At 43.2% G+C, this 26,483-nt stretch overlaps 1 protein-coding gene across 1 annotated transcript; it reads right to left on the bottom strand.

Annotated features, from left to right (window-relative positions):
- Nucleotides 1–252: 252 nt before the first annotated feature.
- Nucleotides 253–26,483, bottom strand: LOC132231009 (cytochrome P450 2J2). Its single transcript, XM_059689381.1, has 9 exons — nt 26,194–26,483; nt 24,435–24,597; nt 21,143–21,292; nt 19,683–19,843; nt 15,923–16,099; nt 13,846–13,987; nt 9,331–9,518; nt 5,131–5,269; nt 253–651 (listed from the first exon to the last, which is right to left on the bottom strand). The coding sequence occupies exons 1-9, from the start codon at nt 26,389–26,391 to the stop codon at nt 473–475; spliced, it is 1,497 nt and encodes a 498-aa protein (XP_059545364.1). The 5' UTR covers nt 26,392–26,483; the 3' UTR covers nt 253–472.

Genomic DNA, 26,483 nt, shown 5'->3' with positions numbered 1-26,483 from the left:
ATCCATCCATTAGGTCCGGATGAGTGCCGGGTGCTTTACATTTATTCCACACGGAGTGTGTGAGTACCTCACCATCTGGAATCAGGACACATGGACAGCAGAGCAGGAGTGCAGCTCAGATCCTTCACCAAAGTCTTTCATTTTACAGATGAGGAGACTGATCATATTATGTGAAGTATTTTGGCCAATTTCTCAGTCTCCTACTCGGGTGATCTGATTGGGAAAAAGAAATGGAAGGCAAGATCCCAGATATTTAGGAAGTTCAAGGCCTGATGTGATTGGTTTTATTCTAAGAATATCTTTGGGGGTGTTTTCTAGAGATACATGATTTGTTCAAGGCTACATTGCAGGAGATAAAACTGAATTTGAATCCAGTTTCCACTCTGGTCCTCCCTTCTGCGCAGGCCCCCCGTGCCTTTGGAGCACATGCCCATTCTTCCTGCTTTCCCTTCCCCCTCCTCCCCCAATGCCCTCATGCCCGAGGAATTGCACGGAGGCGGTGGTCTACTGGGGAGATGGTGATGCCCATTCTGAACTCCAAGCTCAGCTTCTCGTTGTCTGGGGGCTTAAAGGTAAATTTTTGCAAAAGGGAGGTGAAGAAAATGAACAGCTCAGCCTTGGCCAACTGTTCTCCGAGGCATACCCGCTTTCCTGAAAGACAAGAACATAAGACAAGTTATCTTTCCAGCTGGTGTCGATGCCCAGAGGGATTGAAATCTTCTCTAGAGTCTTTTAAATCTTGAACAGAGGGAGGGCCTGCTAGGCCCTGGGCTTTCTGTACAGAGGCTCATTCAATCTAACAACACCAGGCTTAAGCAAAGCACAGACAACTTATGTCAGGACTCACTCCAGTGTCTTCAGGGGTCAGGCAGGTGGAGGTGCAGGTTGTAGGCAGTGATTGAAGTGGGAGGCCTTGGTTGACCTAGAAAGTGGATGTTTAGCCTACAGGCTCTCAAAAATCAATTAACAACAATCACAGAAGCAGAAAACAAGACTTAATTTTTTTAAAACCTTAAAGGAATACTACCCAAAAGTATAAGCCAGTAAATGTCAGAGCAGAGTGTGTAAAGTACAAGGCCTCTTTCCCCTGCTCATATTGTCCTCTTTGATGATGGGGACCTCGCTGACATGGATGGCTCTCTACCCTGGACCTGCTTTAGCCCCCCTCCTTGACGGGCCTTAGGCCTGCCGGTCCTTCCTCCAGTAGTGCCTTTGCTTCTAGCACAGGGCCCTAGGCTGCATCCTTTGCTCCACGGCTCACACATGGCCCTGTTGTGTGAGATCAGAACTAGAGGTAGAACGACAGAGATCCAGTTCTATTCCTCCCACTTTCTAGACATGGGATTCGGGGAAAATTAAGTAACTTCTTGAGGCATTGGTGGAAATGTGTGCTTAACATGGGAATTTTATTTTATATATTGCGTGAGCTACACGTGGAATCTAAATAATTTAATACTGTAGAGAGAAAAACAAAGTGTTTTAATACATCTCCTGGATAATACAGATTCTAGCTATACAATAGCTTATCAGTAAGTTTATCCTGTTTCTTATTTAAAAAAAGGAATTTGGAAGAACAGAGTTTAAAAGATGACTTTTAAATAAGTCTTGTGGGTGGTAACATTACTAAAATAGTTTTTTGTGTATTACAATTCTTTACGGTGATACTTTTCACATCATAACTTTTATTCTGAAATAATTTCAAATGTACGGAAAACTTGCAAGAATGATATTGAAAAAATGTATTTTTCCTGAGCTATTTGAGAGTAAATTGCCTATGTTACCCATGAAACCTTCAGGATGAATTCCCTCAAACAAGGATGTTATCCTGCAGAACCAGCAAATCAGGAAGTTCCCACCATCTTCTCTTCAGATCTCAATCAGGTTTTGCCATTCTCCCAATAATGTCCTTTCTCTAGTCAAGGGACCCAGTTTAGTATCAGGAGTTGCATTTGGCTGTCGCACAAGAGATTTCTCAACTTCCCTGACTTTGGCACTTTGAAGATGACAGACCCATTATTTGGTCAATGTCTCTCATGTTCCCTCATGATTAGACTCAGGTTGGGAGGTCATGCATTTCTGGGGGCAGGACCACCCAAGGGAGGCTTCTGCTTCTCATTGCACCCTATCAGGTGGAACATGCTTTTGATTTGCCCCATTACTGGCGAATTTAACTTGATTACGGTGGTGTCTATCCTTTCTCCCCTGTAAAATTATTATTTTCCTCTTTGCAACTGATAAGTACTACTTTGAGACTAATAACCATTCCTCATTGGACTAGTTTCCTTTGCTATTTTTTGCCCAAATTATTAATTACTCTAATGGTTGCCTGATTGGAAGTTTTAAAATTTCATCATTCCTTCCACATTATTAGGATCCTACTAAAGGAAATGCTCTCTCTCCCTATTTTATTTATGCACTCATTTATTTATATCGGTATGAATTCACAGATTCCTATTTTATTGAAGGGGTTAAAATTTGTTATTAGTGTTTGGATCTCAAGATACTCTAGGTTTGGCTAATAAGTGAGAATTCAAGCTGGTATTTTCTTACTTTGGACAAAAAAAAAAAAAAATGTTCCAGGCTTATCTCATGCTTTCCCTTCCCCAACCTGGAATTAGCCAATTTCCCCAAAAGTCCTGGTTCCTTTTAGTGGATAATGATTAGATCTGGGCATTAGACATGCTTATTGGTATTGAGGTGGTGTTGCTCCCAGGCATTTCAGTGGGTAGAGCAACTCAGTATCTATATGTATAAAAGGCTAATATGCTAAGTGTCCCTCCGACCATCTGACTGGTTGCTGTAATGCACACTGGCCACAAGGGGGCAGAAGCTCAATGCAGGAGCTGCAGTGATGCGCACTGGCCATTTACAAAGAAATGGCACTGCAGACCTGGCACCGACAAAGCAACACTCGGCTTCCCCCAAGTGGGACACAGGCCCCACCACCACCACCCCAGAGCGATACCTCACCAAATCGCAGCCGACGCTGCCGAGACCCCATGTCTCAAAATGTGGCCCACAGCCCAGGCCTGAATGGTAGCAGTGGGTGCTGGGTAATAATGTCACGTAGCAACACCTGGCTTCCTCTCCCTATCAACTAGCCTCCTTGGAATTTCTTCAGCCAAGGAACATGACTTGCTTTATAGCCAGGTGCAAATATTTTACACTTTAACCAAATATCTGTGAAGCATTTTCCCATGCCTCATCTCATTTGATCCTCACAGAAGTCCTGGAGTAGGTAGATAGGAGACTTGGTAGAATCCTATTTTCTTTTCATTAGCTGGAAAATGGAGATTTAGAAAGTTTAGAAACTTGACCCAACTGAAAAGAAGAAATGATAGACCTTGAAAATGACTTCAGGTTTTCTTACTGCGCAGAATATAGTCAAACACTGCTGCAGTTAAATTTTATTTTACCCTTTGTTCTCCCTGCATGATCTACAATAATAATCTGCTTCATGTTGATACTTAACTGCTGTGTTGCTGACAATTAATTATCTGAAAGAGAAGTTGGGGTGCTTCACTGGGCTGGAAAAAGTTTAGCTAAATCAGAAAGTAGGTCTAATTAAACAAGTTTATCTAAATATATATAGTTCTCACTGGCGCCAATCGCACAGGTGTGTTTCGATCTGTCATTGTCAATCATGAATTCAGTTGACACTTCTATTATAGAGACAAGCGAATAGCGATATTAAAATATTTCTTCTAATTTCCTTTCAATGTGCATGAATTCATGCACCAAGCCTCTAGTGTATATAACACGAGTATATATTTAAATGTGAGGATATATATGCATCCATGTTTATGTCTATATTTACTTCTGTATCTACCTATCTACCTACCAATCTATTAAAAATCTGAGTTCGTATCGATAACCTCTTTTTTCAGTCCAACACCACAGAGTTCATTCTATTATCATCCCTTCTCTGCTTGTAACTTCCCCCCATTATCTTCGATATGTTTACTTATTGGATCAGTGTCCCGTGTATATAACTTATCTCCCATCAGTACCATAGCCACTCTGTGCAGATCCCGCCTCATCTTACTGGTGCTCTGACACCCACTCTAGGCTTCTGCTGTCCCCTCCCCTTCACAAATGCCCTGCTCACGCTGCTTGGGCTACAACACCCCTCACTGGTCACTACCACCATCTCTCTTGTGTGTGTAATAATTTTTCTCCCTAAGTAATACATATTCAATGCAAAACGAAAAAATAAGTGTAAAAAAGGGAAATATGAACAGACAATGACAGATGTAAAAGATGCCACAGTTGACCCCTCAAGCCTCAGTTTCATTATCTCTAAAGTGGCGATAGTAGTATGGACCCTGTAAAGTTGCACTGAACACAAGCTATATGAGATCAGGTGTTTTATCCGCTTCATTCATTGTCCTATGCCCAGGGCTGACTGCTGGCTCAGGACACATTTCCAAAACTAAGGAAATAACCCATGAAACATACCTAATGCAACACTAAGAAATATACTGAGAATTTTTGTTATTCATTTTACAATGTTATGAGTTTAAAAAACCTTTGAAACTGGCTGCTTGGAAACATAAGAGAGTTTTCACAGCATCTTCCTTTGCACCATTTAAGTTGTCTACCCTGTAAATGTATTAACCAAACTTTTACAGCATAATTAAAATGTAAAGAGGCAAAAGGGGGTACATATAGAATAGAATCCCATCCAGTCAAGGATGGCATTCAGCATCAGTCCTGATGCCCATAATGATAAGCAAATAGCCCCTTTCCATGCCCCTCCCCACCCTTGTATTATAAATTGGCTCTAGTTCTGTGTGAATGGGTGGCCCTTAGAAATTCTGTGAAGATGGAAAATGCCCAACCTTTTTTTGTGAGCAAGAGGCAGGGTCTGTGTCTCTGTCCCCAGTGTTCCGGGGGACAGAACAGAGTGAAGCTGGAATCTTCAGGCTGCCCTGCCTGCCAAGAAAGGGCTGAGGAAGAAAGGGCAGCCTGGAGCCATGCCAGCCCTGGGAATCCTGAGCTGGAGCAGGAAGTCACGCTGGGCAGGGCTGTTTGGAGGCATTCCAGCTAAAGCAAAGGATGACGGGGAGAGGAGCAAGGGAGGGTGGAGAGGAGTTCTGGATCCACACCCTCTTATTTTGTAGAACTCACCTATTGAGAAAGGCAGAAAGGAGTCCCTTTTCTTCAACTGTCCATTCTCCAGAAAATGCTCTGGATTGAATGTGTTGGGGGTGGCCCACTCTTCAGGGTCCCTGTGCAGTGCGGTCAGATTGGTTATGACCATGGTCCCCTGGAGAAGGCAGCAAAGACTCAGACAAGGCTTGACCCATGCAACACACCCATGTAGAGGGCTGGAAGTCCCCTGCTCCCAAGCCAGGGCCTGACCATATCCTCACCCTCCAAAACCCATTGTCTTCTGAGCCCAGTTCCCCACCCCCAACCTCCTTGCCATGGTACAACTTGCAATGATGGACTGCAAATGCCTGCTGGGAATTTCCTAGGGAAGTATGGCTACTCTTGACTGCAATATGGATGTTCTCTGCAGGGACCAATCAGTGTAGGACCTGGAAGCAGACATGCATGCACCAATGAGAGAATAATATAGAGCTTTGCCAGTCAGTACTGTACCAAAGTCAACCCAGCTGCTCAGTGAAGTGGTGACCATGGCAGTTCCAGCAAGGTAAACAACGTCTCATTCATCCCTATTTCTCCATTCTCTTCCCTCCAATGTCTACTCTACTGCCTAGGTTTAATAATAGAATCCGGTCATCCAGTAAAAGGAACCACTATTCAACAGGTACATATCAAGAAACGCAAGAGTCCTCCTTAATGCCTCCCTTTCCCCCACTGAGCCTTCAGTGAGGCTGGTCAGTCTTACTTTAAATTTCTCTTAATTCTGTCACCTCCATTCTATGCCCACTGTTGCCATCTTACTCCTGGCTACCCCTTGCTTGCCTATACTCATAATAGCTGGCTACTATGCCCTACATCCTCTCTTCCCCCTTTCAATCTGTTCCATACTCTGAAAGCCCAGTGAGCTTCAAATAAGGTTTAATCGTGTCACACCCACCTACCCACCCACCAGTCTTGAACTTGATAGAACCCTTCACCAGCTTCCCATTGCTCTTGGGTGACAGAACCATTGCCTGACCTCTGTCTGGGCTACTGTGTCTCTGCCTGCACTCCCATTACATCAGCTTTCTTTCAGCTGCTCAAACAGCTCGGTTCCCCTCATTTCGTACCTTTTAAAACGTTGTTTTCAGTGTCTTAATGCCTTTCCTCCTAACTCTTAAGCATGTTGCTGCCCTCACCTCAAACATCACTTCCTTTGGAAGCCTCCTCTGACCACTCCTGCTATTACCCCCATTCCATCCAGTCTGCATCTTTACAGAGATGTGGGAGTTTTTTCAGCGGGGCAGTTGTCATGGTTTCTAAGTACGTACTTGCATGGTTATTTTCCCAGGCCTGAGCATTTCAGATGCTTAATGCACATTTGTTGAATTAATAAAGGATAACTGTTATGTTAAGTACTCTCTATACTAAGCACTAGATTTAACATTTGACATGCATGACCTCATTTTACTTCAACCTGTGAGGTAGGCTTAGTGCATTTTACAACTAAAGAAATTGAAGCTCTGAGGGGTTAAATAATGTGCCCAGAGTCATATAATGGAGGAGGTAGAGCCACGGTTTCTATTAGGTCTACTTGACATCAAAGCCATGGCAGCTTAGCCTCTACAACTTAGTCACTTAGATCTCTCAGTTCCCAGGATGGTCATTAAAGTGGATGTTAAAAATAAGTGGTAGCGCCGGCCTGTGGACTGAAAGGTCCCAGGTTCGATTCCGGTGAAGGGCATGTATCTTGGTTGCAGGCACATCCCCAGTAGGAGGTGTGTAGGAGGCGGCTGATGGATGATTCTAACTCTCTATCTCTCTCCCTTCCTCTCTGTAAAAAATTAATAAAATATTTATTTTAAAAAGAGTAAGTGGAAGAGCTGGGATGGTTCCTGGAGCTTACATGAATTGCTATAAAAATGCAAACAGCACCTGTGACATGATTTCGACCTCAGCCTTCACCTATAACATGGTCAATTGGCAAGAAATCATAAATACAATAGCTGCAGGTATAGCGGCTTTTCCTGACTGCAGGGACAATGACCAAAACGTGTACAATGGGAAATCCCCCCTGGTCCTGCCTCTTAAGTTCGTCTCCAGGTACGACATATGCAGAGGGACATAGACAACTGGAATGGACCCACAGAAGTTGACCAAAGTGGTGAGAAAACAAGTGAGCTGTAAAGGTGCAGTGTGCAGAGAAGGCACTAGGGGGCATGGGAGAGATGTCTGCTGAGATCATAAGCCTGGTGGGCAGAGTGAGATCAGAATTTCCTTTGTGAGGACACAGAATTAAACAGGGATGAATTGAGAGCAATTGCAAGAAGACCCTTTTAAGGTCAAAGTCAAACAACTCCTGTGTAGAGAACATGATACAGTACAAAAAAGATGAGTCCAGGGATCAGAACGGATCTGGTTCTTGAACCCAACTCTTGTCACTTTGTAGTTGAGGGACCTTACACAAGCTGAATCGCGATGAGACCTTACTTCCCAGTTTATAAAATAGAAATAACAGACTTATTCTGAGGACCCATTAAGATATTTCGAAAGAAACTATGTAGTCCCTGGAACATAATTACTGCTTAACAAGTGTGTGTTCTTCCTCTCCTTTTCTAATACTTAATATTGCACACACTTGGGTTGGTTTCTCCCACCACAGGGCTACAAGTCAAAGCTGAAAAAACACCTTTCAGGATATTACGTTAGAAACACTGCCGGGAGCCGGTCCATCCTTGCTGTTTCAAGGGACCTGGCATATATGGCATACTGTTCTTAATATGTTTGCTCACCTTCTTGGCACTATGTGTTTTAACCAAGGTCACCTCTCTGAGAAAGGTGGTTTCCCCAGGTAGGGATTTTCCCCTGAAGTTAGGGAGGGAATTAAACCCCTTAACTAAGTGCCAGGCGGGTAATTAATCACTTTAACTACGAACAATCATGCTTAAGCTACATAATCTTTACTCCCTGGAATGGAGATAAGAAACGCCCTAACCTTTGGAATAGAGATTGATAGGATTGGAATCAACTGGTATAAATACAGATGTAGCAAGACAACAGGACACAGAAACTACACACAGAACCTAGACACAGAACCTACACAGAACCTAGAGACAGAAGAACTTCGCTGGAGAGAACATGGCAAAAGATCCTGGACAGAAACTGGAGACAGAACCTAGAGACAGAACCTAGCGAGAGAACATGGCAAAAGATCCTGGACAGAAACTGGCCACAGAACCTAGAGACAGAACCTGGCTACAGAACCTGGATAGAACATGGCAAGAGAACCTGACTAGAACCTGGTGACTGAACCAGGCTGAAGAAGCTGGACAGAACCTGGCTGGAGAACCTAGCGAGGGAACGAACCTACAGAACCTGGCTGGAGAACCTGGAGAACCTGGCTGGAGAACCTAGCAAGGGAACATGGACACAGAACCTGGCTGGAGAGCCTAACAAGAACTTCGCTGGAGATCCTGACCAGAACTTGGCTAGAGATCTTGGCTAGGCTGCTGATCAACTGAACGCTGTCTCCGTGTCATTCCTTCTTCGCCGACTCCATCCACACCCTTGGGGACCCCTGGACCTGCTGGGGTTGGACCCCAGCATCTGGCGCCTGAACAGGGACCCTTAGGTAAGCCCCCCCGCACTCGGGATGGATAGGACTCCACCATAGGAAGAGGGTGGATAGTCTTCGCCGACTCCATCTACACCTTTGGGAACCCCTGGACCTGCTGGGGTTGGACCCCAGCAAAACACCAGCATTAATGTGATGTTGGCCCAGATGGTCTCAGTTGTGCCTTTATATTTTAATGTTCTATAGACCTAGGATTGTGAAGCAAAATTTTCTAAAGTGACTCTGGCAACTCCCTAGTCCTGTGAGATGCTCTACCAAGGCCAAGAAGAAGATTCCATGCAAATTCAGCTGCATCTCCACAAAGATTCACAATTCTCCTTTCATAGAAAAAACACTAAGAAATCCCACAGCAAAGAAAAGCCAGTCTTTGCCTAGACGTATTTGATCTAGGAGTCCCCCTTCCTCTCCATAATAAGTATTAGTACCCTAGTTGAATTAACGTTCTAAAGACCACACCAGAAGAAAAATAAAGGATATTGAAACAAGCATAATATCTCTCCCCATTAAAGTGATTCCCTAGGACAAGAATCTGTCACTTTCCAAGTTCAGATTCCTACCATTTAAAGCAATAAGCTTTAAGATCAGAAGCTGGAGTCCCTCATTACCTTGGGTAGGTGGTATCCAGCCAGGGTGGTGGCATTGTTTACTTCCCTGGGCACATTCAGGGGGATGATATTTCCCATTCTCTGCACCTCGTGGATGACGGCATTGGTGTATGGCATGAGCTCCCGAGCATCCGTGCTCGGCTGCTGCGACTGGCCAATCACTCTGTCGATCTCAGCTTGCACTTTTTCTTGAAAAGAAAAAAAAGTTTTTATTTACAGGGAACTCACACAACTTAACAAAAGGGAGATAAACAATCCAATCAAAAAATGGGCAACGGACCTAAATAGATACTTTTTGAAAGAAGACATAAGGAAGGCCAAGAGAAATATGAAAACATGCTCAAAGTCACTAATCATCCGAGAGATGCAAATCAAAAATGACAATGCGGTACCATCTCACACCTGTCAGAATGGCTACCATCAACAAATCAACAAATGACAAGTGCTGGTGAGGATGCAGAGAAAAAGGGACCCTCGTGCACTGCTGGTAGGAATGGAGACTGGTGCAGCCACTGTGGAGAACAGTATGGAATTTCCTCAAAAAACAAAAAATGGAACTCCTATTTGACCCAGTGATCCCACTTCTAGGAATATATCCCAAGAAACAAGACACACCAATCAGAAAGGATATATGCACCCCTATGTTCATAGCAGCACAATTTACCATAGCTAAGATTTGGAAACAGCCTAAGTGCCCATCAGCAGGTGAGTGGATTAAGAAACAGTGGTACATCTACACAATGCAATACTAGGCTGTGGTAAAAAAGAAGTAATTCTTACCCTTTGCAACAGCATGGATGGAACTGGAGAGCATTATGCTAAGTGAAATAAGCCAGTCAGAAAAAGATAAATATCACATGATCTCACTCATTTATGGAATATAATGAACAACATAAACTGATGAACAAAAACAGATCCAGAGATAAAGAAGCATCGATCAGACCGTCAAACCTTAGAGGGAAGGTAGGGGAGGGTGGGGGTAAGGGGAAGAGAGCAACCAAAGGACTTGTACGCATGCATATAGGCCTAACCAATGGACACAGACAACAGAGGGGTGAGGGCATGAGTGGGGGTGTGGGTGGGCAATGGGGCAATAAGGACACATATGTAATACCTTAATCAATAAAGAAAAAGACCCCTACACCTTTGCTACATCTTTCTGTAGTAAATTCTATATGTTGAAAATAAAAACTGCCAAAACTGGTTTGGCTCAGTGGATAGAGCGTCGGCCTGTGGACTGAAGGGTCCCAGATTCGATTCCGGTCAAGGGCATGTACCTGGGTTTCGGGCATATCCCCAGTAGGAGATGTGCAGGAGGCAGCTGATCGATGTTTCTCTCTCATCGATGTTTCTGACTCTCTGTCTCTCTCCCTTCCTCTCTGTAAAAAATCAATAAAATATATTTAAAAAAATAAAATAAAAACTATAAAAAAGAAAAGAAAGTTCTTGCATACTATACCTTTCCTTGAGCTTGTGAAGCTAAGGAGTGGAATAACTAGGATCAAAATGCTAAAGTTATAGTAGGCTCCATGGACTCCTGTTTGTCAAGGAGGTAATAAGAGTGGAAAGCGGGCCCTGGAATAAAACAATTCTAGTTGTAAGCTTTTGCTCTACAAAATTATGCTGCAAGTTACTTAGACTGAGCCTCAGCTTCCTCTTCTTATTAAGTGAGGCTAAATCTATTTTCATCTTAAGGATAGTTTGAAATTTATATTAACTGATTTAGGTGAACACCCAACAAATGATAGAAACTGCTAATTGTCTCCCAATATCTGTCCCCCCACCTTTTTTTTACAATAATTGATATTTTAGCTGGATACCTGATTACTCAGCCAAAGACTACATATTCCAGATTCCCTTTTTACTACGTGTGACCATGTGACTAAGTTCTGACCAATAGAAAGTGTGTAGGAGGAATGTTTAATAATTGGAACATACCCTTAAAAGAAGGGTAGGTGCTTTTGAACCCTTCTTCCCTTCTCATTGGGGAGACATATTTGATGGTGCCAATAAGAAAATTATTTTAGATATATCAGAACACAATGGAGAGAGCTTGGAACCCAAAGGGCTCTGTAGAGTGCAGTTCAAATTTGCTATATAAACTTCTACATATGTTTTTACGGTCCATTTAAAACAGTCTAGAGCCCTAGCTGGTTTGGCTCAGTGGATAGAGCTTTGGCCTGCGGACTGAAGAGTCCCAGGTTCGATTCTGGTCAAGGGCACATGTCTGGGTTACGGGCTCCATCCCCAGTAGGGGGCATTCAGGAGGCAGCCGATCAATGATTCTCTATCATCATTGATGTTTCTATTTCTCTCTCCCTCTCCCTTCCTCTCTGAAATCAATAAAACATATTTTAGAAAAAACCCAACATTCTAATCATGGTAAAATACACATAAAATGTATCATTTTAACCTTTTTAAGTGTATAGTTAAATCGTGTTAAGAATAGTCACATTATGATGCAGCCAGCCAATCTTCAGAAGTTTTCTAACGTGTGAAAGTGAAACTCTGTATTCATTACACAACAAATCCCCATTTCCCCCTATTCCCCAGCCTCTGGCAAGTAGCAGTCTTCTTTCTGTTTCTATGCATTTGACTCCTCTTGATACCTCATATAAGTGGAATCATGCAGTATTTTGTGTGTGTGTGTGCATGTGAGGGTGTATGTGTGTGTGTGTAACTACCTTATTTCACTTAGCATAATAGCCTCTAGGTTTACCCATGTTTAAGCATGTGTCAGAATATCCTTCCTTTTTAAGGTTGAATGATGTTCCACTATACTCTACATTTTCATCTGTTCATCATCGATGGACACTTGGTTATTTCCACCTCTTAGTGTTTTGTGAATAATGCTGCTATGAACATGGGTGTAAACATCTATCAGCTTAACCATTATTATTTTGGAGCCTCTACTATAGAAGCTAAGTCTGTATCCTAACTAGGTAGCTTTTACACTTTTAAAAATATGTAATTCACAGTTGCAAAGGCATTTTGCATTATGACTCAAGTATACATAAATATATACACACCATATATATATATATATATATATATATATATATATATATATAGAGAGAGAGAGAGAGAGAGAGAGAGAGAGAGAGAGAGAAGAGAGTTGCATGAACAAACTTACCCATAGTACTACATGGAAAGCACTCTGATCTTTTCTATTCTATTTTTATTTTACCAAAAAAAAAAAAATGACCTAGCTTGTTTGGCTCAATGGATAGAACATCAGTCCCCAGACTGAAGGGTCCTGGGTTTTATTCTGATCAAGGGCATGTACCTCGGTTGCAGGCTTGATCCCTGGCCCTGGTCGGGGAGCATGAGGGAGGCAACCAATCAATGTGTCTCTCACATTGATGTTTCTCTCTCTCTGTTTCTCCTCTTTCACTCTCTCTAAAAATCAATGGAAAAATACCTTCAGGTGAGGATTAACAACAACAAAAAAAGTCTTGATCCACTAAATAAATTTTATATCCCTTTAATAAACTGTTACTGAGAGTTTAAAAAATTGTATCATAACAAATCTGATCTCTCATGTGCTCAAACTATTCTGGGACCTGGAGGAAGAAAACTGATTATAACAGTCACTGTCACTGAATGGACTACAGTTTGTGGGGAAGATGTACAAATAATAAGCAATAACACAGTTACGGAGGGGCATCAGGTCATCTCTAGAGAAAGAGAATGCTACTAATTTTCTAGAGGATTGGAAAACATGAGAGGTGGTGTTGAACAGATTCTTCAAGCAGAGCTAGTTGTTTGCCAAGTAGAAAAATTAGGAAAATACATTCTTGTAGGAGGAAAAACAGGTGCAATGACACAGTCACAAATAACGACAATGCAAAGAAAATGACAGGTAATTTAATGAGGCCCCCATGCAGGGTGGGTGAGTTGAGGCTGGACAGGAAGTAAGAGGCACAGCAGAGGGAATGACATATCAAAGTAAGAAGTTTAAACATTTTCTATAGAGCAATGCAAGACAACCTAAAAGGAGAGGTTAGGAACAGGTCTTTTTCCCCCCTCCCTCTCCTTTTCCTTCCGTCCTTCTGTCCTTCCTTCCCTCCCTCCCTCCCTCCCTCCCTCCCTCCCTCCCTCCCTCCTTCCTTCCTTCCTTCCTTCCTTCCTTCCTTCCTTCCTTCCTTCCTTCCTTCCTTCCTTCCTTTCTGTGTTGTCTGACATCTAACTTCCCCTAAGACCAGATTTCTTGTGAGAATGTAACTTTCCTGGAACTCACCAATGTACAATTGTACACTGTACAATTTCCATGTACAATTAACTTCACTGTTTTTCCTAGTAGAGTTTCCTGAGTGCAGGGACTCTTATTATATTTGTATGACGTGGCTCCATTACAGTCAGGACAGAAAACATGAAGAACGTGCCTGTTCTCAAGTCCACATGGCCTGGTGACTGTCCTGCCTACCTTTCCTCTCCGCCATGCTATCTTCTGCTCCCAACTTTGGGGCAGTGTGCCCAGGAGGCATTGCTGTGTCCTGGCCCAGGCTTGCTCACCTTGGATTTCTGGGTTGAGGGCCATGTAAAGCAGACCCCAGCGCAGCGTCGTCGAAGTTGTCTCGGTTCCAGCAAAGAAGAGGTCCAGGGTACTGAAGATGAGGTTTTCCTCATTGAAACTGGAAGCATCATCATCCTTATGCTAGAAAGCACCATGTTTGTTAGTTTATTTAGGGTTCTTGGTGGCCACAATGCATAGAGGCTTCATCCTGGGGAGACAGATGGGAGGAAAGAGCCCCAGAGAAAGGCTCTGCCTTCAGTCTCCTTGGGAGGCAGTCTTATCACAACAATATTGTTAGCATAGTCCTACCCCAAGGGCTGGAAATGTTTCTTAGTTTGGGTGAATGAAAATCAAGACAATGATTTTTTATGCCTATAATTTGGGAGAAGCTGTTAGTACAGTGGAGAGTCAGACTTGGGTTCAAATATTAGCCACCCCATTCACTATTTATATGACAAAGGGTAAGTTACTTATCCTCCCTGCTTCAGTTTCCCATCTTATATAATAAAAATATCAAAACACACCCATGAAGATAACATTATGAATCATGTAAGAGGCAAAGGGCACATGGCAAATACTCAACAAATGTTTATACTGATACCAGAAAGAATAAACTGAATTTGTTCTATGTGCAACAAGTTGTATATCTCTCAGTAAATCTTTTCCTTCCATATGAAAACTCTCTGATTCTAAAAATCATTCTTCATGGCATTTCATCATTTTTACCACCTTCTTCTGAGAGCTTTAATTTCTCAACATTCCTCTTAATGTGTGATCCCATATAGCACATGAAGTTTCCTCCTCTGAGTAGAAATCAATATTTCTATTAATATAATGCCAATACAGTGAAATAAGAGAGGGGATGGGAAAGAAATTCATCACTCTGCCAACTTCCACAGGAGTAACAACTAATGTGATAATAAAAAATGAGCCCTAACCGGTTTGGCTCGGTGGCCTGCAGACTGAAGGGTCCCAGGTTCGATTCTAGTCAAGAGCATGTACCGTGGTTGTGGGCACATCCCCAGTAGGGGGTGTGAAGGAGGGAGCTGATCGATGTTTCTCTCTCATCGATGTTTCTAACTCTCTATCCCTCTCCTTTCCTCTCTGTAAAAACTCAATAAAAAAAGTTTAAAAAAATGATGACACTGATACAAAGTCTATTAATCAGAAGAATTACAGTGTTAAATACTACACATCTAATTTGGCTCCCCACCCCTATTTCTTTCCTATAATGTCAGAAAGTGGACAATATAGGGTCCTACTCAGTCCTTGAGGATAAACTCTCCCACGCACTCAGCTTTTCTTGTAGGGGTAGATCATTGGGCACAGGTCCATATAATAATAAAACAAAGTTTTGAGGTTCAATTCTTATTTTTCCTTTTTCATATAGTTCCTTCAAATATGGAGGGTAGAGAATAGAAGAAGAAAAGGCAGCATTTGTGTGTGCATTCCCAAGACCTCAAGCCAAATACCATTGAACCCATATCTTTATTCCTAATTGCGTCATCCATCCTGAGTTAATGCTACTCTTACACTCTATGAAATTCTGCCTCTATTTTTACTCCCTTGTGGTAAATTGAATAATGACTCACAAAGATGTCATGTCTAATCTCTGAAACCTGTGGATGTCATATGGGAAAAGGAACTTTATAGATATGATTAAGTTAAGGGTCTTGGTTTGGGAAGATGATCCTGGAGAATCCCAATGGGCCCAATGCAATTACAAGAGGCCAGAGGGTTGTAAGGAGAAGATGTAAGGAAGGTAACAGAGAAGATGCTACACGGATGGCTTTGAAGATGTAGGACGGGGCCATGAGCCAAGCAATATAGGCGACCTCTAGAAGCTGGAAAGGTCAAGGCAACGGATTTTCCCCCCGAGCCCTCACAGAAGCCAGTTTTGCCAACACCTTGACTTGAGCCCAGTCCAACTAGTTTCAGACTTAAGCCCTCCAAAGCTGTGAGCTAAAAGTCTGTGTTGTTGTAAGCCACTGAGTTAACTTGTTACAGCATCAAGAGGAAACCTGTACATCCCCATTGGTTCTTCAAAAACAAAGCACAGGAAACAATTTTCCTCACCTTTTCTATTTCCTTGAGGTATGCATCGATAAAATCTCTTGGTTCTTCGGGATTCCAATCCCTCTTGTGGTTTTCAATCACACGAGAAATAAACAACTTCAGTTGCTCCCATTTGCCAAAGAGTGTTTGGTGGAATCCAGGAAGGAAGTTCATTATCCGTGGAAAGGTATTATAGAGCTAATGGAGAAAAACAGAACATGAAGACACTATGGTGCCGTATCCCACTTTATGAGACAACAGAAACATTCTCTTTCCGGCTCTTGTTTGCTTACTCTTAGACCTTGACCTTCTGATTGCTCTCATCCCTCTTTTCATCTCCCTAGCAAAGCATGCCAGTGCTCCATCCCATGTATATCATTTCAGACCACTTCTCACCACCCCAACTGCTTTGTCATCCTTGTACAAACCACCATTTCTTATCTGGGTGCTGTAATAGCCTCCAGCAGGCTTTCTGATTCCATTCTTAATCCCATTCCCAGTCTATTTTGACAGAACAGCCAGAGTAATCATTGGATGGTCTACTCCAGTGGTTTTCAACCGGTGTGCCACAAGAAGTTTTAAAACATGTACTTCCTGACTATTTAGTCGTGGGCACTAACCTATTTTCCCTTAAATTGTCAAATAAAAAAATGACAACAGCCAACACAATAGCCATCCAGTGTGAATGAATAAAATTACACCTATTTTTTTTTTGTCACATCGGCAGAAAAAATGTATTTTGTGGTATGCCATAGAATTTTAGTAATTAATTCGCTTGTGTATGCCATAAGATGAAAACGTTTGAAAATCACTGGTTTAGTCAGATCATTTCACTTTTTGATCATTAATTCTCCAATGATTTCCCATGACACGCAGAGATGACTTCTACATCAGTCTCTGGGCATAGAAGCTCTACATGAGCGGGTCCTTGCATATACCTGTCGCATGCTTTGCTGTCACTCTCTGCCACCTTATCTTCTCCAGTCCAGCCCCATTGGTCTCTATAATGACATCAAGGGTGTTCCTCTTTAGGTCTTTCCATTTGCTATTCCTTCTACCTAGATGGTTCTTCCTCCAAAATCTCTAGAACTCCAGCCCCTCACTTCATTAGGGTGCCACTCAAATGCATCTACTTGGAGTGATCTCACCTAATGATCCTATAAGTGGCAGTAGCCTTGCCACTCTCTTTCCATTCCCTTATCCTATTTTATTTTTCTTCATGGCAATTATCACATGTGCGAGAGAGGTATTTATCTATCTATCTATCTATCTATCTATCTATCTATCTATCTATCCATCCCTATATAGATATACTAGAGGCCTGATGCATGAAATTTGTGCAAGAGTAGACCTTCCTTCCCCCAGCTGCTGGCATCAGCTTCTGTCTGGCACGCGGGACCTGGGCTTCCCTCTGGCCACCAGCATCTGTGACCTAGGCTGCCCTCCAGCCACTGGCAGGCACCCAGGACCTGGGCTTCCCTTGCAGCCCCGACTTTGTCTGGAAGGTCATCTGGAAGGATGACTGGTCTAATTTGCATATTACACATTTATTATTATAGATAGCGATTTAGATATGTGAGTTAAACATATATATATATATATATATATATATATATATATATATATATATATACACACACACACACACACACATATATGTATGTATTTCTCTGCCTCCATAACAGTAAGACATTTTTACTGAAATAAATTGGTTTTTGAATATATTTTCCCTAATAATATCTGATAGGAAACAGACAGCATAACATAATGGAAAATCACCTAGATCAGTGGTCAGTGAACTGCGGCTCGCGAGCCACATGCGGCTCTTTGGCTCCTTGAGTGTAGCTCTTCCTAAGCCTTAGGAGTACCCTAATTAAGTTAATAACAATGTACCTACCTATATAGTTTAAGTTTAAAAAATTTGGCTCTCAAAAGAAATTTCAATCGTTGTACTGTTGATATTTGGCTCTGTTTACTAATGAGTTTGCCAACCACTGACCTAGACTAAGACATGACATGGGTTTGGCTATTAGCTCTGTTGCTTTCTAGCTATAGTATTTATATGTATATTTTTTTAATAAAATAAATATAAATATATATATATAATTATATATATAAAAGCCCAAGTGATAGTTATGACCGGACGACCAGAGGACCGGACGACTGGCTGGTAGCTATGATGTGCACTGACCACCAGGGGGCTAAAGCTCAATGCAGGAGCTGCCCCTGGTGGTTAGTGCGCTCTCACAGCCAACCTACTGTGGTCCCTCCCTCTGGCCGGCCCCAATCAGCCAGGCCGAGGGACCCCTCCTGTGCATGAATTTGTGCACTGGGCCTCTAGTAATAATAATAATAATGATGAGGAGGAGGAGGATAAGGATGAAAATGAAGAGGATATAAGTTGTTGCTCTTTTGTTTAACTTGGTGCCTGTGGGCCTCAGGGTTATTCTGGTGACTCAATGACATGCAATCCATTAAGAACTTAACACAGAGCCAGTGGACCACTATTAGGCTTTTCTCACACACTGCCATGTCTGCCTGCACACACTAGGATGCTTCATTTCATCTTTAAAGGGTTGTTGTGAAAATTAACTTAGTTCAAGTATGTGTAGTTGTCCATCAAGGCACCTTGTCTATTTTTGGACTCCAAAAAATGCTTATCCCCCCTCCTCTGCTGCCCCTTCCTACTGTTCCAGGCATTTATTTTCCCTGGAGAAAGTCAGCGGGGTACCCTCTGAGCTCTCACCTTTCCTGGGTTCTGTCTTATTAGGAAGAAACAAAAGTGGAATCACTGGGTTGGGGACTACCATGACGAAGTGAGCACTAGGAATTCAAAAATAACTTTGATAATAATAATAATAGCTCACATTCATTATAGCCTTTTCATATGCTAGGACGCATGATAACTTCTTTATCCATTTTGATACGATGGAGCCTTAAAGCTCTAAGCAAAGATGCTTGTCATAAATAAATAAAAAATAAATCCACTTCTAGATACCGGAGAGGTTACCTCAACACTTGCGCTGGTTTAAGACCAAGAAGCTGAACAGAGTTTCTGACTCAGAGACCCCAGGGACAAAAATGGAGCACAGGGTCCACCAAGAAAGGGGTGAGGTTTGAACCCCAAATGTCTTTACCCTATGAAATTAGATTGATAATATCCTGTTGATGGGTGTGTGAACAGTAGAACCGTTTTGGAAACTTTTAGGCAGCATCTTCTATGTCCAGGTTTACACATGCAAGAGAAATGAATGGATGTGTCCACATGAACAGTTGTACTAGAATGTATATGGCAGCTTTATTCATAACATTCAAAACCTGGAAACCATCCAAGTGTATATCAATAGAAAATAGAGTGACAAACAATGCCATATTCATAAGATGAAATGCTATTCAGAATTTTATAAAAAGGGCAACTAACACAAATGAATCTCAAACAGCTGGCCGATGGAGAGAGGAGGTCTGAGATGGCTGGCTTAGGAAGGGACATGAGGGATGGGGGGAACTCAAAGGCAATGCACTACTGTCCTTTTTAAATAAAACAACATAGGTGCACAGGTGTATGCTATGTAAAGTTTATTGCTTTACATGAATGTTAGAAATGTTCTTTGTATATAATAAATATTTTAAAATACCAAAAACACTAGAGTCACACTAGTTGATTTCAAACAAGTTGGTGTTGAAGTCAGTTTGAAAAGGTTATAGTGTAGCTTATAAAAACATCTGTGTCTGACATCAGCCCCGATATCCCTAACCAAGATATGAAAAGAGAACCCCTTACCTGGGTCCACACTGACACCTCCATACCTATGATATCATCCAGCAACCTCAGCATTTCTTGGAACTGACTATCCTGGTACTCAAAGCGCTCCCCAAAGGTGATGGAGCAAATGATGTTGGAAACTGCATTGTTGATCTTGAAGTGAGGGTTAAAAGGCTGTCCTGGAGGTGGAAGAAAAGGTGGACCCTTGAGCTTGGTTTGTTTCTGTTATCTACTGAGAGTCTACATGACATATGACATATGACATAACGAGCACAGAAACACATCTGAGGCTCTGGCCATAGCACCCACCCGGGATCTGACAGCAAGTGCTCACTTAATGCCTGGGAAGTCAAACTGATGGCCAGTGTTTAAAATCAGTAATGTCGAACTGATGTACATATTACCAGCTACACAACGGGGAGAGAAGAAGGGTTGAAACATTCTGAGGCATGCAACCTATTTTGCACGAGCGGCAAAACATTCTACAATGGCATGGGAGAGTTCTTATGTTTTCTGCAAGAAGAAGGAGGAGATGGAGGAAGAGGAGGAGGAGGAGAAGGAGGAGCAGGAGGGGGGGAAGGGGAGGAGGAGAAGTTAGGAAAAAATCCAGACAAGTGGATTGAGGAAGTAGGAGCTGACATCCTCTCACTGGAGCCCACACTTCCAGGAATGATTAAAGGGAAACAGTTAATGGCTGGAGGCTCCTGTATGGTCCTGGGAGACATGACAATAACAACGCCCCCCTCCCAAACAGAAGGCGGAGTCAGAATTTGACACCACAATGTTTGGGGACAATCCCCTGACCCACCCACATCCTTGGAAACAAACTGCCAATAACTAACTGACCAGCAGCACAACTCTGTCAAGTTGGCCCACATCCACCCTGCCAGAAGCAGGCTGTACTTTAGCTTCTTTCATAGTGGTGCCGGTGCTCTGGCCTCTTTCCTTTCCTCCACTTGAATAACTTGCTTTATTCTCAAAAAAAAAAAAAAAATCAGTAATGTCTTTTGTATTTTGTTAATCCTCACCAGAGGATACTTTTTCTATTGCTTTTCAGAGAGGGGGGGGGGGGGGAGGGGAGAAGAGAGAGAGAGAGAGAGAGAGAGAGAGAGAGAGAGAACACACACATCAACTGGTTGCCTCCTGCACGTGCCCCGACCAGGGAACAGGGAGCAAACCCCCAACCCAGGCATGTGCCCCTGACTGGGAGTCGAACCCATGATCCTTTGGTGCATGGGCCGATGCTCTAACCACTTAGCAACATTGGCCAGGGCATAATCAGTAATGTCTTTAATGCCTGTCTTCTTTTGCTTAATTCTAGCGCTCCATGAGCACAAGGCCATGGTTAGTTGTACAGTTATATCCTTAGTGCCTAACACACTGCTGGGCACAGGACAGGCATGTAAGTACTAACTAGTATCTGTTCAGTGAATGAATGAGCCACAGTCTCCAGCAGCTGACCTAGGAAATCTACCCACCGTTCTCCTCTTCTATCGCCTGGTTGAGGTGGTAGGCCTCCTCCTGCATGCGTTCCTCTAAGCTCTTCCTTCCTAAACCAAAGTTCCTCAGTGTTGTCAGGGTGAACCTTCTCTGCTCCTTCCATTCCTGGCCATTGGACATGATTAAGCCTGAACAAAAGAAAGCCAACAATGGGTACAGGGACTTGCATCAGATGGCAGAAGGGGAAAGGGCATTAGGCAGGGAAAAGTATTCAGAAGAGCCCTCCCAGAGCAATGAATGTAACTGCCAACATGTACTGATGGTTTGCAAGGCCAGGCACATGCGCATTTTTTTATGCATTACGTAATTTCTTACTCACAGGAAATCTGAGGTAGATACAATTATCACCCCCTTTCCCACTTTTGCTGATGAGAAAACGGAGGCACAAGGGATAAGGTAACGTGTGCAACGTCATACACAGAGGTATTAAGCAGCTGAACAGGCATTCAAGTGTGCATCCCTGAGTGCCCAGCCCACGCTTTGACTGCCAGCCACAAAGGTAGATTTATGTATTTATGTTACGCTGCATACTAACAATGCAGTCCCAGGGGAGAAAACCCAGGTCTGTAAAGAGGCAAGGCTTTGCTGGACCTTAATAGATGAGTACATGCCTGAAGAAAGCAGAGGAGTGGATATCCTGTGCAGGCAAAGGCAAAGACAACATCTTGTTGTGTTCAACAGACCATCCTTTCTTTCATAACATGCTCCTGTCACCTCTGCACTTCCAGAGCACTCACTCTTCAATTCCTTTTCACCCCTGGCTCCGGCCTCCACCATCTCCATGAAATGGCCCTCCTCGCCGGAAAATCCAGGGATGCTTTGCAACCTCACCTTACTTGGTCTTTCAGCAGCACCTGACCCTTTCTTCCTGAAACTCTCTCCTCTCAGGGCACTGCACTCTCCAGAATTGTCCCCTAATCTCTGAAAGCAGAGAGCTTCCCATAACTCTGGCTAGTTTATCTCCTACCAAGTTCTGAAATGCTGGAGTTCTTCAAGGTGAAGTCTTCTCTTCGTACCCTTACTCCATTCCTGGGACATCTCACTACATCTCACTACACTAACGTCTGTTGACAGTGACCCTCTATTTCTGTCCCTGAGCTCCAGACACAGATATACAGGTGTCTGCTTGACTTTGCCAATTTAGCATTCAATCTCAGCCTGTCCGTGATTGAATTTATGCTTTTCTCCATGCAACTCCCCACCCAAGCCTAACCACACACCTTGTCCTCCAAATGTTCCTTCCTTCCATCACTCCACCCATTTGGGGGTCTGCCTCAACACGTCAGTCTCCCTCCAGTGTCCCTCCCTCTGGTCATCATGTCTTAGGATTTACCTCCTGAATACCTTAAATCCATGTATCTTCTCTGCCACTGTCCCATTTTAATCTACTGACCTTTCTTGCCACCTCTCTGGTCCAAGCAACCACTTTCTCTAACCCAGTGGTCAGCAAACTGTGGCTCGCGAGCCACCTGCAGCTCTTTGGCCCCTTGAGTGTGGCTCTTCCACAAAATACCACGTGCGGGTGTGCACGTACAGTGCGATTGAAATTTCGTGGCCCATGCGCAGAAGTTGGTATTTTGTGGAAGAGCCACACTCAAGGGGCCAAAGAGCTGCATGTGGCTTGTGAGCCGCAGTTTTCCGACCACTGCTCTAACCTAAAATGCTGCACCAGTCTCTTGCTTCCTTTATTTTATTCTCTACATTGCAACCCAAATAAGGCTTTAAAATGTAAATATGATGATTCTTTTCTCTACTGAAAACCATCAAGAACTTCATTGTTATTAGAATGAAAAACAACATCCTTACTGAGAACTTGAATAAATTATTCCAGGCCAAGCTCAGCAGCTTCATCTCCATTTAATTATTCCATTGAGTCTCTGTGCTTGCTACACTGGCCACTTTTTCCTTTCCTCAGTTTCACTGTCCTCCTCACCTCAGGGACTTTTTATATTCTAGTCCCTCTGCCTGATTGCTTCTTCACTTTATTAAATTAACTGTCATTTACTTACATTTGTTTTTCCTGAATCTCAGGACTAGATTAGATACCCCTAGTAAGTGCATCTGCCCTCATCTACATAAAGGCTTTAAATTATTACGGATAGTTGATAGTCTTTCTCTCTGAATAGAATTTGACTTACATAAGAACATGGATTTTATCTGTTCTGCTCATTGTTGTATCACTGGTGCCTTGCACTGTGCTTCACATTGCAGATAATAAATAGAGTAAATGGATGGAGAGAGAAGCAGTAAACTATTTCAAAGAGGACTTGGGGAGCACTTGAAAAATATGGTGCTCTGGTAGAGCAACACATTTTCATTTAGATTTTTAAATGTTTCACTTTATTTAATGATCATTTAAACTATTTATGCCAAACTGATCTAACATAGACTGGAAGGCTTGAGATGCCCTGTGGACACCTTAATGATAAAGCATAAGGAACTAGAGGCAAGAAGAAGAAATCACAAAAGCAGCAGAAGGAAGCAGAGGCACATCCGCGTTCCTAGGGGAAGAGACTGGCAGTGGGAAGCCAGAAAGAGCGAACATATCGCTGCCTCCTCTGCTCACATGGAAGGAAGGGTTACGTGTTTATCAAAGCATCCAGAGTGAGTGAATGCACACCGCACACCACACACGGAAGATGCTGTTTTTCCAAATTCCCGTCATTAGGACTGGCCCTGCTTCATCCTCTGAGAGTGTCTTCATGGGGAAATGTGAGCATCAAGCTTTCTTTAAAGTAAAGCGTGTCCCAAAATTTATGCAAGAAGTAATTTTGATAGAAAACACAGGTTTATAATTAAAAATTGTAAATTTTTTATTGATTCATAAAGGATACAGTATAGGGTTATGTATGGAATAGCATATCGGGTAAATGGCCTCCTCCACGGCTTTGCTGGCACATACGCACTCTTTTGTTGAAATTTTCCATGACCGAAATGCGGTTGCTCAGGCAATAACAGTTAATGGTGCTCGCTATCGCGACATGATAATCCAGTGTTTTTGTGCCGTGGAGGCCATTTACCCGATATATTTCTATTCCATACATAACCCTATACTGTATACTTTATGAATCAATAAAAAATTTACAATTTTTAATTATAAACCTGTGTTTTCTATCAAAATTACTTCTTGCGTGAATTTTGGGACACCCTTTAGGAGTTCTATAATGGGCTTGGTCTCTGGGGAGTGCTGGAGAATTACAGTCAGAGGCATGGCTAACAAGCCTTAAAAATATTAAGACATCCACATCCAACATTGGTCAAGAAGCTTACCATTTGTCTTAAAGATCCGTTTTCGAACAGGGGACATGGGACGGTCCAAAATGTTGTGGCCCTGGTGGACAAGGGCTTCTTTGATTAAGGGCAATCCAGTTATTATAACTGAAGACCAGGCACCAAACTCCATGCTGAAAAGGTTCCCGTATTTCTTCACATACTGAAAAGTAAACAGTCACAGTTGAGCACGCATATCTCTGTGTCCAGGAAAGAACGGATGTGGAGCTGGGGGCTGTATGGAGGGCCTGGTGTATGCCTTGATTCCTCTCCTCCTCCTCTCAACCGGGCCTGGGTGCAAGTCACTACTACTGAGCATGGACATACCTTATAAAACATTCATTCAGAGTAAGCCGGTAAGAACTGAGTGAGCATCTAGCCTTGTCCTGAAGTGAGTTATGAAGATATCGCTTCAATAAAATAAACAAGGTCTCTAACCTCAGAATTCAGTACACGTAACTAACCAGGATGGCTGAGACCCATGTACTGCACATCTGGTGTAGCAAGCACGGACTTTTTTATTCTTTTCATTTTTAAATGTATGTTTTGTTGTTGACAAGCATGGACTTTTCAGTAAATCATATCATTTACGCCAAGGAGAACACTTCCTTTCTCAACACGTGTGAGAAGACAGAAAGTTCCTTATCCGGCTGGGGCCTGGTGTGAGAAAAGCCGTCTGGCTCTGGGACTGTGTGTGAACCTTAGCTCTCTGGTCTCCAGCTCTGGGCTCCTGAGAAAACAGCCTCACTTTTTGGAGCCTCCCTCCCTCCAAGAGTGCTGTGAGGGAGAAGGAGGGCAGCCATGTGAACAGCACTTTGTTTTCTGGTACCTGGCGCCTGGAGGAATGCCTGGAGGAATGAAGGCGCTCTGTGTGCAGAAAGACATGGTGTGCGCTCCTGGCGATGGAGAGGACCGGAGTGCGGGTATGTGCCGGAGGATGGCACCGCTGGTCACAGCGGCCATGCTCACTGGGTACCATGGTGAGCACCTTTCATATTTTATCTTATTTAATCTCACAAGTGCTCCAGGGCAGTAATGAATTTCCCTGTCTTTCAGGAAAGGAAAATGACTTGGAGCTGAAGGAATGCAGCCAAAGTGAGGAAGCTATAGAGTGGGGGAGGGAATTTTCCAGGCATTGTGTAAGATTCCAGGACAAGACCCTGAGGTGGCTCCAGGGCCTTCGAGTTTACTGGCGACCTCAGGGTGTACTGGGAACAGAGAGTGAAAAGTGAGAAGTTGGCATAATGAGTGAAGGGGGTCAAAGGTACAAACTTGCAGCTATAAAGTAGTAAGTCCCAGGGACGTAAGGCACAGCATCCTGACTATAGGTAATAACGCTCTATTGCATAACTGAAAGTTGCTGTGAGTACATCTTAAAGTTCACATCACAAGAAAAAATTTTGTAACTATGCGTGGTGACAGATACTAACGAGACTTACTGTGGTGATCATTCCTAGGTGTATACAAATATGGAATCATTATGTTGTACACCTGAAACTAATACAATGTTCTATGTCAATTATACCACAGTTTTAAAAAAATGTGGTGTAATGACAGAAAACTACATAGCTATTAAAGTGAATGAACTAAAGCCTCGTCTATGCGAACTTTTAAGGCCTACTCTCTCAGCAACTTCCAAATATGCAGGACACATTAGTTACTGCAGTTAGGTTCCCTGCTCTCCTTCCCTGGGTCCCCGCCACGGTCCTGCCTTCAGGTCAGGGTCAGGACCCCACCCAGCACCTGTGCCTGCTCCTACCTTCTGAAGGGACAGGTGCGGCTGCTTATAGTCCAGTTGGAAGAAGTTCCCAAGGAGGGGCAGCCGCGCGGGCCCGGGCGGGTAGTTCTTTGGGAGCCGGTTTTTGAAGAAGTTGGCAAGGAGCAGGAAGACGACCGCACCCAGCAGGAGAGAGCTGGGATGGAGCACCCTCCAGACCGCCGCCACTAGGGAGCCCATCGCGGAGAGCCTGGCTCTGAGGTCCGCTGGCTCCAAGGCGCTCTGAGCAGGTGACGTCCCACCCACCCATCGCTGTCGCAGCAATCCCAGCA

This window comes from Myotis daubentonii, chromosome 3, assembly GCF_963259705.1.
Source record: "Myotis daubentonii chromosome 3, mMyoDau2.1, whole genome shotgun sequence".
Taxonomy (NCBI): Eukaryota; Metazoa; Chordata; class Mammalia; order Chiroptera; family Vespertilionidae; genus Myotis; species Myotis daubentonii.
This window is presented reverse-complemented; position numbering and strand designations above follow the sequence as displayed.